Source organism: Rattus rattus, chromosome 6 (assembly GCF_011064425.1).
Source record: "Rattus rattus isolate New Zealand chromosome 6, Rrattus_CSIRO_v1, whole genome shotgun sequence".
Taxonomy (NCBI): domain Eukaryota; kingdom Metazoa; phylum Chordata; class Mammalia; order Rodentia; family Muridae; genus Rattus; species Rattus rattus.
In genome coordinates, this window is record NC_046159.1 from 134,098,892 (window position 1) to 134,112,711 (window position 13,820).

Sequence of the window (13,820 nt, forward strand, 5' to 3'; positions counted from 1 at the left end):
GCTTTTAAAATATGATAAAAGTTTTATTTAAATATGCCAAAGCTAAGGTACTAAAAACATGTGATTATTTAATTATACCCCTCTCCAATTTTCCCTATATTCTAGACATTTGGAACTAACTCCATAGATTAGGAATATGATTTGAAAAGAGAAACAAATGACACATTTTCTCTCAGTGCAACAAAAGTTACCATTTTCAGAGTTATCTGAATGCCCCGTGTTATCGCCTTTTATTAAGAAGAATGGAAAGTCAAGACACCTTCATAGTTTTGGGGGCCATCAGATTTGTTTTTTATTCTGAGAGCTAGGAATTGGTGGGTCACTTTCTACTTTGGAGGATGTAAAAGCTCTTTCCTTCAAGGTATTCTAGCTTAGAGAGAGATGCTGAGGAATGAATCAAAGGTTGGCACCTGCTTACTTAGCAAGCACCCGCCCGCTGAGCTGCTTCTCCAGCTCTAGGTCTAAGGTGAAGAATCCACTTTAAGAAGGTGTGGCACGGGGTTGGGGATTTAGCTCAGTGGTAGAGCGCTTGCCTAGCGAGCGCAAGGCCCTGGTTTCGGAAAGAAAAAAAAAAAAAAGAAGAAGGTGTGGCATGAGATTTCTTAACCAGACGCATGACTTTGGGCAAGTCATGAGCTCTTCATGAGCTCTTCCTAATCTCCGTTTCTCCTAAATGAAGGCACCTACAAAGTGCCTTTTAGCTCTAAAATTTTACGACATTGTGATCAGTAATCTGAGCTCTAATGCTGGGGCTCATGGGAGAATGGACTTGACCTTATCCTTTGTATGGCAGCTGAGGAGTTAGACCAGATTCTCCATATTCATATTCATCTCTGGTCCTGCCTGCATTTGTTACTCATTAATTTGTAATTACACTGGTATTCACTTTAACATCACATTATCTCCTTAATAGGAAAGAGAACATTTTATGATCTGAAACGTTGTCAGAGAAGAGGCTAGCCAAGAGATAATACACTTCCGAGACTTTAATTACCTAATTAAAAAAATTTTTTTTGAGTGTGCACAGACAAATCAGAGGAAAGAGGTTGAAAAGTGCATTGTGACATGAATGTACCTACCTAATTAGTGCAAGACAAAGGAGGATTTACACTTTAAAGTAGCACACTTTCGTTCTAATAGTTGGTAATATGTTGATTTACTTTTATTTTGGCTACAGAGATCCAATGACATTATAAGAGGAGGAAAGGGGATGGAGGAAGAAAATGTCAACATTATTTCCCATTTGATTATTGATGTAAACGTTAAGTTAAGTAAACATTAGTAATTGGCCCTTTGTCATAGAATCTCACTGTCCCACCATTGAGGGATTTGAAGGCTAGATGACGAGACAAGATATTTTTGACAGCAATGGAGGATTTAAGTGACTTGCTTACAGACAATGTTCCTAACTCAGTATTTACCTTCACACCCTGTGCACCAGGCTGTCCTTTCAATCCATCCAGACCGTTGTGTCCCTGAAAGGCAACAGGTACTTTTCAAAAATGCTGTCATTTTGTAATGTCAGTCAGACCAGAGTCTTCCACCTTTGCAGTGATTATATCTTCTAGACAGATCCCATGGTTGCTGAAGAACACGATCTAACGGTCCAGGTCAGTTGAGCTGGTTCCACTACTACCCCAGGCCAATCACTTGGCCTACACACAGGTAAGAAGGGAACGGTGCTGGACAAGCTTCCTTACATCCCTCTCACCCTAATATTTTCTGGATTTTAGATAGTTCTAAGTACTTAAAGATACGCACAGTCTATATACAGTCTATAATCTACATAGTGTTTCTGCATTAGTCTCAATTTTTGATGAGCGTTGGCTCCACTTTAATTTCCAGCATTTTCAAAATGGAAGCTAGGGTGCCCATCCAGGAATTTAAATACCACTGAGTTCTCACCACCCCCATCATCAGCAATTATTTTTCTTGTTTAGATGAAGAAGTCACTCACTCGAATGCCTTTGAAGCCAGGAAGTCCAGGAGTCCCAGGGAAACCACGAGCACCCTTGGGGAGGGGACCAGAGCAAGGTGAGTAAGGTTTTCTTTGAAGCCAAAACACAGTGCTTTCCTCTTTCCAAACCAATTCTCCTCAAAGCTTAGTTGGGATCTACGGGTGTTATGTTTTTAAAGCATGGAGCCACAAACTAACAGCTATGATATAAATAAGTAAGATGCTAACACAGTTTGGTTAGTCCTAGTCTGCTGTCACAGATATTATGTTATAAACATAAATAAAATATCTGCATTCTTTTCTTGGTTCTTTCCCTTGTCAGATCCCTTCAGTCCATGTCACCAGCGTGAGTGACATCTGAGCCACCATCAGAAGCATGCTTATAACTAATCCTGGACCACATCCTGTGGTCAACAATCTTACCTGTGGCCCAACGACTCCTCTCTCACCAGGTCTTCCAGGTTTTCCAGGGTGACCCTAAAACAGGAAAGCAGCCTAAGGTCATCCTTCAGTTAGTAAGCCATCAGGAGAGAAAGGTACACGTAATTATGTGGACTAGAATACACGTTTGATTAACAATGATATCTCTTGAGCATAAGCAAGTTAATTAGTATTTCATTAAAGTCATATTTCCCGTATGGGGAGACTCGGTTTGTTGAGCATTCCGTGTTGACTCTAGATAGTCCTGTTGACATGGGAGTCTGTAACAGTTGTTTGGGGAGAGCTTGGCCATCACTTACGTCTTCACCAGCCTTGCCAGGAGGGCCAGCTGGACCTCGGGAACCTGCAGGACCCTATGAGAATGGGAGATGCATTGAGGTTAAAGCTGTGTTCACAAACCTCTCTTCAGAGACTTTTTCTTCTTTTAAAACAGAGAGAAAATGTTCTCACCGTTTGTCCAGGCTCACCAGGCTCACCAGCAGGTCCTTGGAAACCTTGAGGGCCCTAAGGTAGAGGAAAAGGAACATTTGTTTATTTATCTGGAAGTCGCCACGTTAGGCAAATCCTTTGCCGTCCACCAACATCCTCAGCACGTGAGAGTCATGTTGAACGTTCCCTTTTATATAAGAATGATTATAGGATTTTGATACTTACAGGGGCTCCGACAGCACCAGGAGGGCCTCTGGGTCCCATTAAGCCCTGTGAAGAGTATACACATAGTTAACACCAAGAAGACATGTCCTTGTTGGGAGTCTCAAAATGGGATAGACTGGATTTAGAGAAGATGTCACTGAGCCCTTGGAATTTTCTGATGGACAGATGAACCAATTTTCCCACACCTTCTCCTGATCTTCAGGTTTTTTTTTTTTTTAACCAACCAAACCTTCTAAATTCAATGAGAATCCTATGGGGGAAGTCATAAGTTCCCCGAAATGTGCACAACTGGGCATCTGGAGATTATTCTAAGGCAAGGAAGAGAGCTGATCTTTGCATAAGAACAGGACACAGAATGGATGACTTTGTTAGATTCCCTTTGTCCTATGTCATCTTTCTATGTGCTACGGTAGCTAAGAAATTGATACTTTTATTGCCACTGGGCCATACATTGAAAAGGATCAAAAGTCCTTTTTAATGATTAAAGGGATGTTTATTATAACCTTAAAGCTCTTTTGAGGCCTGTTTGATGACTGATGAAAATGTCAAGTGAAAGTGGATGTAATGAGGGGTGAAGCAAAAATAAATTATTATTGAGGCAGCCTGTTGGAGGAATCTATCATAGGGTATTAAAAACAACACAAATGACGGTAGTGTTTCTTTCTTCTTTGTCTTCTCTTTAGTGGATCACAAATGTAAAGTAAAAGAGAATGTAATGAGTTTTTGAGCTAAAAGTAGTTTTGGTTTGCCTCTGTAGTAATCAATGCTTGTTTAAACTCATCTGTAGGACCCATCTCTCAGACAGCTAAAAATACCTCATGCATAAGTCTTGAGTAATTTGCTTATAGTGCATCAACCATGAGGACTCTACAGTTGAGCCTATCCACTTTATTAAATGACTGTAGTGAGACACTACATACTTAATTTAAAAAGCACAATATTTCAATTATGAGAACTATTTATTTTGTTTTAGAAGTGGCTTCAATGTTAAAAGAAGCTGTCACTTTTCAATAAAAATATTTTTTAGGTATTCATTAAGTATAATTTTTTTGACGTTATGAATTTTTAATTATATTTATTCATCTTTCCCCGTATTTGCAACAACTTCATTTACATAAAGGATATTTTATTTTGTGGAGGCTGTGAAATGAACTCTGATTAATTTAGAAAAGAACCCTGTGGGGTTTTGTAGTTATTGATTTTCCAACATGGGAAATTATTTAACCCTTTATTGCTGCCTACCTTCACTTTTTGTTAAACACCTATCTGTTAGTTACATCTGTCTATGGATGTGGGTAGAGGCACAAGCTTAAATTATATTACACTGATATTTTAAAGTGAATACTCTTTTTGCTATTCCCAGAAAAAAATTTTCAAAGACAGGGGAATCTGAAATCCACATTAATTTCTCAGGCTTATGTCCACCATTTCAATTTTTAAAATAAAATGACATCTACTCCTGCTTTGTTTCCCACTTTGCCTCTTCTTGAGAAATGGATTCTACTTTACATCTGAGTAATGCCCGGCATTAGCAGAAACAACTCATTTCAAATGTCTAAGATAAACAAAGCTGAAAGAACGCTTCAATTTTTCACTTCAGATACGAACGTTTTAAATTACCAGGAAAAATCAGGAAATTGGAAATCATCAATTAAAGCTACATTATTTTACAAGTGAGACTTTTAATTTACAGAAAATATTGTCTTGCCCTTATAGTATATTGCTTTACTTCGGCCCATTAGGTTCAGAATAATGTCTCGTGCAGATGGAGCACTGATACAGAGCCCAGGTAAAAGTTGTGTTTAAAGACCATGATAACTGTCAGATAAATGCCTTTGGAAAACAGATAATTAAAATCGCCAAATTGTGTGCATGTGTATTAAACTCTGCAGTCGTTCATCAATCTAATGTTTTTGCTTCTGGGACATTTTCATCCTTTTCTACAAACTCTGGTACATTTTTCATGATCATGTCTATTTTCTCTTTATCACATCTCAGTAATGTTTGGTAGAAGCTCCATTTGTCAGCCAGGTCACCATCCGGACACACAGGGAAGCTTTATAAATGATTACGCAAATGACAGGATGTGTGCTGAGTGACACAAATGCTAAATTTGACTTCTCTTCTATCCTGGCTTTTAATAGATAGACAAGAAAAGGCATTTTCATCAGAACGGAGAGAAAGGAAACATTCCTTATACCGTCAAGTCCCTCAGGGTGACTCAGAGCTGCTGCCATTTGCAGCCAGCTGCGCAAATCCATAGTGTGGTTCTGAACGTGTCGGGGGGACCTGGTAAATTCTCGTGACTAAGAAAGTGTTCTATTCAAGGACTAAATACACGAACCATATGTTATCTCTTCACTACCCAAGGTAAAGCCCCAGATTTTCCCATTACAGGGAAGGGGCTGGACTAGAGCTCCTTGGTCCTTTCCAACAGGTTCAGGGAGCAATGTGAAGACGTCTGTTTTTCAGTGCTGCTTTACATTTTAAGGAATGTGGAAAGGAGAAATGTATAGATATTAATTCTTTGAGTTAAATTCAGTTGCTCAAATTATGGTCTGTATCTCCAAAGATCATTTTTTTCAGACATCGTTTTATGAGGCATGTAGGTAGAGAAAATTGAAAACGCCTAACCTGGCCTTCAGTTTTGATATCTATTTAAATGTAGAAAAAGGAGTTGTTTTCATTTGATCTAACCATGGAGTTTTAACTTAGTTAGTATTGTGAGGGTTAACGTAAACTCCCTTACACAAGCTGTTTTTCCCCTCTAGGATAATAAGAGACAAGCATACCATTGGTCCAGGGCCAGCTGAAACTCCTTTGTCAGAATACTGAGCAGCAAAGTTCTAGAGGGAATAAAACACACACAAGTTTATAGGTCAATGGTCATACATACGCTTACAACGTCCATTCTTCTTTCAATCGATTAATTAATTTCCTGATACTATTTAATACTTTAATTAATTAATTCCCCGATACAATTTAAAAGAGATCCAAGTGTCAATAGAAATGACTTAGAATGCTGAGTCCCCTTCTTATTCTTCAAGACCCATCTGCCTTGAGAAATCTGTTCCTATGCACCCATCGCCTACCTCTAGACCGAGGGAAGATGGTTTTCTAAACCTATACAGTCCCTCAGAACCCCCTCGAGTGAAGCAGAGCTCAGGAGAACACGCTGTATTAGCAGCTGCTGCCCTAGCCTACAAGTCACTAAGATACTTCTTTGTTCTGGCTGGAGTTTCAAAAGGGGATGTGAAAAGTTTTCAAGTTACAGGAAAATTAAAATGCCCCTTGGAAGATTAAACTTTTAAAAAATTGCTCACAGTAATAACTTCCCTGTTAAAGATCTCTCTTCGAGTGGTAACTGTATTAAAGAAGGTGCTTTTAAGGCACTCAGAAGATAAGCAATCATAATAAGATCTTTGGGAGAGAAAGGTCTTATTTTACTGGCATACAGTTGGGTATTAGAATTAGGAATCTGATTCATAGTGCTAACCAATTAAGCAAATATGTTTTCCTTCCTGCAGTGAGGCCATTTGGCACTCATACCATTGTCAAAGACATAAAGCTAAAAGAAGATATTAATGAAAAAGGGAATTCTCAATTTAGTTTCCAGCAAATTAAACCTAAAACTGCTTTGAATGTTTGGTTCAGCAGTCTCCAAGCCAAGGAGAATAGAGAGGGTCGGATGTTTGTGAAATCGCTTAAGACCAGGGGCTTCACTTACGTAATTCAATCTAATCAAACTCTTTAATAATGCAACACCTCTTATTTGTGCTGAACTGATAAAAGATATTAAATCCCCAAATTAAATAATGGTGCTGAAGGCTGCGGCTACCCTCAGTGAACACAAAGACCAGGCCTGTAATTGACAAGGCCTCAAAAAAGACAGGCAAAGCAAAACCTTAAATGAACAAACCAAAGAAATGAAATAAAATATACTAAATTTCCAAGTAGAAGTTTTTTTTCCGTAACGGCTAAAAATAAATTTCACAGTGAGTATATATTCTTTTCCAACAGAGAAAGACACTAAAGTCAGATCTAAGTTAAGAATGTGTAAGGCATCTTACCCCAGTAAGACCAGGGGGGCCAGGGGGGCCAGGGGGGCCAGGGGCACCAGCGGGACCAGGAGGGCCAACGGGACCATCAACACCATCTCTGCCTCGGGGACCTGCTGGGCCCTGTTATTTTTTTTTAAAAAAACAAAAGCAAATTAGGACAGGGTTAGAGTAGCCTTGTGGAACCCTGCATAGTTTGTCACATAAAGTCAGAGACATAAAGAACACACATGCTAAGATCAGTTTGTTAGACTTGTTGATGTGAAAGGGTAGAAATAGAATATGCTCTGTCACTGATTGAAATGCACCTGTGACACAGGCTTAATTTAGGAGGACACTTAAAGCCTGACGTGTAAAGTTACCAGATGGTAGCTAAGCCAGTGTAGACCCTGAGTATTAACTCATTACGGAGCTGATTCTGTGAACTTCACACATTTCATGCTGTAGAAAAGGACACTATGTATATTGAAGCTGGTTTCTGACTTTTGTAAAGGGAATCTATTGTTTTGAGAGGGATATGTGAGGAGTAGCTTAACTGGGGATATGTGTGTAGGTTAACTGGTTAGATCATTTTTTCACAGAAATGGGAAAATACACTGCTTTAACACTATCCATGTTGTTAGGATAATTAAACAATACAATTATAACACTAATAAATGGAGTAGAGTACATTGTTGTCCACGTATCACAACAGATACATGGTGCAGTTATTTATTACATAATGCCAATCATGCGAAATACTTAGTGACACTTATCAAGGCAGTGTAGGAAATAGGCCAGCAGCCCCGCATGTACATGTATGAATGAGGATAGAGAGACATGTTGCTGTTTCACAATTATTTCCAGTCTATACAGAGGTTCTCTTTTTTTTCAAAAGAGACAAAACATGTCACAAAGAGGATTCTGTGGTAAGGGACACATTTCCATTACACCTGTATTGGGCAGGCCAAACTAAAAGACAGACAGACCCTGCAAAGACCGTGGCCGCCTATAATATTCTCTTTATGAAAGAGTAGCTGTGACTGAAAGGGGATATTGATTATATATAATAACGTTCATTTATTTCTTCTGCAGGACATTATCTACTTAAAAGGTGGTGTAATTATCTGAGTAGGAAAGAATCCTGCACATTGTCGGTCTTCTGTACCTTCTCTTCTAATATGCAGTTATTGGAATATGGGCCAAAGCCCTTTAATGGGTTAAAAGTGACCTACCCTTTGTCCACGAGGTCCTCTGTCTCCAGTGGGGCCCTAACAGAAGACAAAAAGGCCAAGGACCACATGTGTAAGTAATTGATGCTGAACAAGCAAGCCAGTTTTGCAAATAATTAGTTGTTAAGACGGATCTGACGAAAATATCATTACATTTGTGCTAGAAGACCCGGCACGAAACAATAGGTGGCAGAGTATTGTTTTTATTGAAACCATATGTAATCTTTTTTCCTCAAGCTTGAGGATTAGAGGATGCTATAATTTGTAGTGGCCAAACTGATACCATTCATTGTACTTTCAATAAGATAATAGCTATAGATTAAGAACTATTTATTAGGGCTTCACAGCACATTTATAGTCAGCCCTTCCTTTAAAATAAACTTGGATTTACCATCTATAATTAATATAATATGTATCCCTTATAAGAATATAAGCAAATATTTAGAAAGTCTTTTTAGTATGTAAATTATTAATTTGTATAATGTAAATGTAATTAGAGATGATTCTGGAAGATAATAAACCTTTGCTACATCAAACATTAACCGTACTCTGTTTTCTGGTTTGGTGAAAACATATTCATGTGGGTAAAATCTTGACAAAGTATTTCCTTTCTGTAGTTCACATTAAATTTTGTCAAACCAAAATCATTCTGGTAATTTCAGATATTAATGGAGAAACATAGCATCTCTTACCTTCCGTACAGATCCCTAGAAAAGGAAAGATAAATGATTATTATAAGAATTATATATATCTATATATTAAAATGGATTTATTTTGATATTATGCACAAAGATATCTATAGATGTAACTGCATTGTTTTTTCCTATTACGTTAACCTAATATTTTGAAATAAAATGTAAAATTTTACAAATAAACAAAATGTTCTCTACAAAGCAAATGTATATACTTATCTGTAACTATGCTGTAATTTCAATCCGTGAGCTAAGAATTTATTCATAATTCGTTGCAAATGAACCCTGGGAAACTATGAAAATCTCTCAAGCTCAGTGCACCCTTGTGCTTTGGAGTAGCTGCTGCTAAAACCCAAACTTCAACGGACTCGTTTACTCTCTCTCGCCTATGGGCGTTTTATGACACGAGCCTCACTTAGTACCACCCACTTCAGAAAATGGGGTGGGTCCTTTCAGTAGAAGCCAGAAGGCTTTGTACTGCTCCTCCACCCCTCACATTTCCTCAGGAAGCCTAACTGGTCAACTTTCCCCCCCAGAAATGACACTGCTGTGATCAAGACAAAGAACAAGCATCTTATTTCTTACTCACCATTTGTAAAGCTGTTGAAGAAAAGAGAGAACAGGAAATGGTTATTGGTATCATTCCACAGATCAATAACAGTAATTAACAAATGATACTCAGGTCTATACGGTTGATCTACCCCTTCTGATTCTCCTTCAAAATATCCCAATAACTTCCAAATTATTCAGGTAAAAAATATCACAGGGACCAGCAGGTGACTTGTTTGCAGCTTTAATATATAAAAATATTTTTAACTAAATAGTTAATTATTTCCTATTTTTCAAATGCTGTGGATCATTACTGTGTCTAGAGGACACCTCAAGTGCTTGGCGATTATGGTGGAAGTGGTGTAGATGAATCCCTAGCTCTCACCAATTGACTGACCAGGAACTAATGCACAGGAATCTGAGAAAACTTAGGAGAGAGTGCACCCTAAGGCAGAGCTTGTTTTCCATAAAACATTGGAGTGACTTAGCCCTTTCCCCCCAAAGGTGTGATTTACATACATGAAAGCAAATTCATTCATGAGTCTGATTTTTGCTATAAATCATTCACTTAAATTTGGTAAGGTCATTTGACTATGGAGCATCCCGTTGGCTCCCTAAGAAGGGCTGCTTTATATAAAAAGAGAATTGTGGATTAAAATCTTGAAAAATAATGAGAAAAATAAATACCCACTTCTTTGCCACAGTTACCTTAAGACTTTAAAGCCTGAGTTTCGTTCCTACAGTGTGGTAATTCTAGGACAGCGTGGTATATAATTGCGGTCAGATTCGCTCCAGGATGATTCACCCCTAAAGATTGCTTGGATTTGGTGGTCACAAAGTGTGTCATTTGGAACGAGAACATCTGTTGCAGTGGTCACCACTCAGAATAGTGGGCCACGTCCTGCATTCACACTTAAGGGCACTTGATGAGAATCATTGTTAAATTAGATGAACGGTATGTTTGGTTTATTGTGTCCATCGGAGGAAGAACAGTTTTGCCTGAATTAAGGAAAGCCTTACAGGCTTTGGAAGCTTGCCTTTTAATTCCCCAGTTTGTGAGCCATTTTGAACAATGTGCGTTGGATAACCTTTATTCTACACAATGCCTGGATGTGGATTAGGATGTCTGCTGACCTTCAAGGCTCTACTTCCCCAGGTCTACTATGTTTTTCTGTGGGGCTCCACCCTTCTACTCTGATTTCATATAGAGCTAAACTTGTCACATTAATTTGTACAATGCAATTTCTTCTTAGTATCCTCAGCGGGTATATAAAAGTGGAAGAAGGGGACCTAGACACATTACAAATTAGGCTGTGGGAGACATGGGGCATGTGGCTTGGGATAGTTTTTTGAAGGGTTGGGTGTGGCCACGCCCTCCTGAGCCCTCATCAAGACAACATCTTTGTCTAGTTAACGTAGGCAGCCATTTTCAAGAGGAAACCCCGATTGATTTTCTTCACCTTTTCGTCAGGAAAGTCTAGTTATACAACCTAGAAATGGAATAATGGCCCTGAAGTTGGTACATTTACTTTATACCCCACATTTTAGAAAAAGGCCCAATTGATTCATTTGAAGCTAATGGTCAGTGGCTCATGGGGAGTATTCCAGGCTCTCGAATCTCAGGGCAAGGCTGATGTTTCTCACATCTGTTGTTTTCGTGTCTGATTACATGTGGGAACATGTTGAAGTGTAACTGAACAGAGCTTATTTTAGTTAAAGGTTACCATTTCCATGACGAGGTAATGGGTTGGGGCGCTGCTTTAACTGTTTAGAAGATAAAAGCACAGGCCGAAGCAGCCCACTTCTCAGAATATACATTGACTGGGTTCTTTACATATGGTCCAGAAGTGTAAATCATTCCACGGACCTGGGGAGTCTTTTACTGGAATTCATGAGCTTTGGGCCTGGTCCCTGTTCTTTCATTTTACCCCCTCCAGGGGGCGCGTTTTCATTATTATCTCCATCAACGTCATCTAGACCAACTCTGCCGCCCACAAGAAAATGGAGTCCGGTGAGTTTTGTATTGTTCTATTAAAGGGCGTTCTAAACTAGGCCTCAAGTTTCACAAGGTGACCACGAACATAATTCTGGGGATTGAAGAGTGAAGCCCTCTGAGTCGTTCATTCTGTCAGTCGGGTTTCTATCTTGAGGCAACATTCTTTGCCTCCCTGTGAACTTCACCAACCTGGGGATCCAGACTAGCAGTCTAGTTTTAAGAGAAAAACTTCCCCAACTCTTGGCAACCGCCAAGCCTTCCATATTTCCATTCTTTTAAAGTATTTTCTTTGTATCTCATGAACCCGAGGGTTTTCCCCACAGAGCAGAGGGCGACCTCACAAGCTCCTCTGTGGAATGAAGGGTGAAGTTTCCCTCTGTTGAGATCAGGGTGCCCACCTCTCCAGCCTCGCTCCTTCATCTCCCCCAAACAAGCAGAAGACACTTACATTGGCATGTTGCTAGGCACGACGTTACTGCAAGCAGCAACAGAGTTCGCGTATCCACAAAGCTGAGCATGTCTACCACTTAGACATGCAGACTCCTTGTGTCGCAGAGCCCCTGGGTCACCAGCGGAGGTATCACCTGGCGGGCGCAGGCATGCGATCGTGACCGTTCCCTCCAACTTAGTCGAAACCTCCCGCTGCCGTGGTGCTAAAATAATAAAGCCCAGACCTGCCCTATTTATATGGGAAAAGTTTCACCAGCCGGAGGGTGCCTCCAAAAACGTCTCCACCAATGGGAGGGCAGGGGCCAGGGGCCCAGGCCTCGGTGCTGGGAGGAGACTGCGGGGGCGCAGGGGAGGGAGCCGAGGGGGGAGGGACGTGGCTACAGGGCTTCTTAAATTGGTTCCATTCTTTTTGAGGACGTGGACACTTTTGAGGCTTTCGAGGGGAAACTCTGACTCCCCGTCTGCATACCTCCGCCCTCCCCAGCCACCCGCCCTCTCCCTCCCTTGCCAAGTTTGGAACCACTTTAGGACACCTACGTGGGCACTTTACAGAGCTCCGGGCAGCGGGGCAGGTGTTGAGGGACCTGGAGGCCGAAGATGAAAAGGCAGGAGCTGTCCAGTCCTGCTTCACTTTGTGCCCTGCGGGCCATCTGCTGGCTCGAGGGGGCTGGGGTGTGAGAGGTGGAGGGTGACAGCGTGGCGAGCTCTAAAGCTGCCCTCCTGGGTTGGCTCCACCCTGCCCCCTAATTTCCCTCCTGCTTTGGGGCCTGTGTGCCTCTCTCCCTCCCTCCCTCTCTCCCTCTCTCCCTCTTCCCTCTCTCCTCCCCTCTCCCTCTCTCCCTCTCTCCCTCTCTCCCTCTCTCCCTCTCTCCCCCTCTCTCGGGTTGAGGAGGGGAGCTGCCACTAAAGAATAAACTTTACATAATTACATTACTTTAGTTAAGCCCCCATGCACAGCCCCCACCCCCACCCCCAACCCCTGCAGGATTACCAGACAGACCCAGACGCTGAGCCTGGAGCAGATAACAGGTCAGTGAACACTCAGCCTCCTTGGCCTTGCTGCCTCTTTATGACCCCTTCCGCAGCCAGTGCCAAGCACCTCTGCCTTCCTCCTCACACCTCCCATCACCTTGCTTAGGAGAAAATGTTGGGAATGATTAAGACTTTTTATTTGGCACCTAGGGCATACACAGCCTTTTCCGTAACATCCCAAGCTGTCTCCTCTAGAACAGATAAAACCTCTCCCCACACTTCTCTCCCCCATCCTTTGCCTTCATCCAGGGCTCTATTCCCCCCACACCTTGGGATGACGCTTTGATTCTGAAGCACTGGAGTAGGAGACTTGGGTTGTCCAGGCTGATGGCACAGACACACTGAGTGCTCCTTCCCAAAGCTTCATGGAATGTCCTCCAAGTTGGGGGGAGGGGGCAGGCTCTTTTTGACCTGCCAAGCATCTTGAGGCTGCGGAGACCTATTCAGAGTCTCCCCAAACTCCCAGAAAAACAGCATCTTTAGACCAATTTTATGTTCATGAAGCAGGAATGGGTGAACTCCTTGGGAATCTTCTCATTTCTTACCCCCCCCCAGCCCCCTTCCCCCACACTTTCTGCTTCCCGGTGAGGAAGAATTTCTATCTAAGTAGGTTAGTTCTGTCAGCAGCTGCTATAAGCAAAATGGACTGGCTTCTCTTTCTAAATTGAAAAGAAAAAAAATGCTAGAAGTAGACGAGACTACACATTACAATAAAGTTATTGAAAACCCTGATTTGAGAGACAAGTTAGGAAGCATTTTTAAAAAATTAATTAATTTATT

The 13,820-nt window shown here is 41.0% G+C and overlaps 1 protein-coding gene across 1 annotated transcript in view; it reads right to left on the reverse strand.

Moving 5' to 3' along the window:
- Col1a2 (collagen type I alpha 2 chain) overlaps positions 1 to 12,195 on the reverse strand; it is a 34,906-nt gene extending 22,711 nt beyond the window's left edge. Inside the window, exons 1-12 of the mRNA XM_032906976.1 lie at positions 12,007 to 12,195; positions 9,603 to 9,613; positions 9,014 to 9,028; positions 8,325 to 8,360; positions 7,123 to 7,233; positions 5,845 to 5,898; positions 3,053 to 3,097; positions 2,849 to 2,902; positions 2,698 to 2,751; positions 2,381 to 2,434; positions 1,958 to 2,011; positions 1,422 to 1,475 (exon numbers count right to left, since the gene is read on the reverse strand). Of these exons, the coding sequence (XP_032762867.1) occupies positions 1,422 to 1,475; positions 1,958 to 2,011; positions 2,381 to 2,434; positions 2,698 to 2,751; positions 2,849 to 2,902; positions 3,053 to 3,097; positions 5,845 to 5,898; positions 7,123 to 7,233; positions 8,325 to 8,360; positions 9,014 to 9,028; positions 9,603 to 9,613; positions 12,007 to 12,076 (612 nt within the window). The 5' untranslated portion in view covers positions 12,077 to 12,195. The remainder of the gene's footprint in view (positions 1 to 1,421; positions 1,476 to 1,957; positions 2,012 to 2,380; positions 2,435 to 2,697; positions 2,752 to 2,848; positions 2,903 to 3,052; positions 3,098 to 5,844; positions 5,899 to 7,122; positions 7,234 to 8,324; positions 8,361 to 9,013; positions 9,029 to 9,602; positions 9,614 to 12,006) is intronic.
- Between the last annotated feature and the right edge of the window lie 1,625 nt (positions 12,196 to 13,820).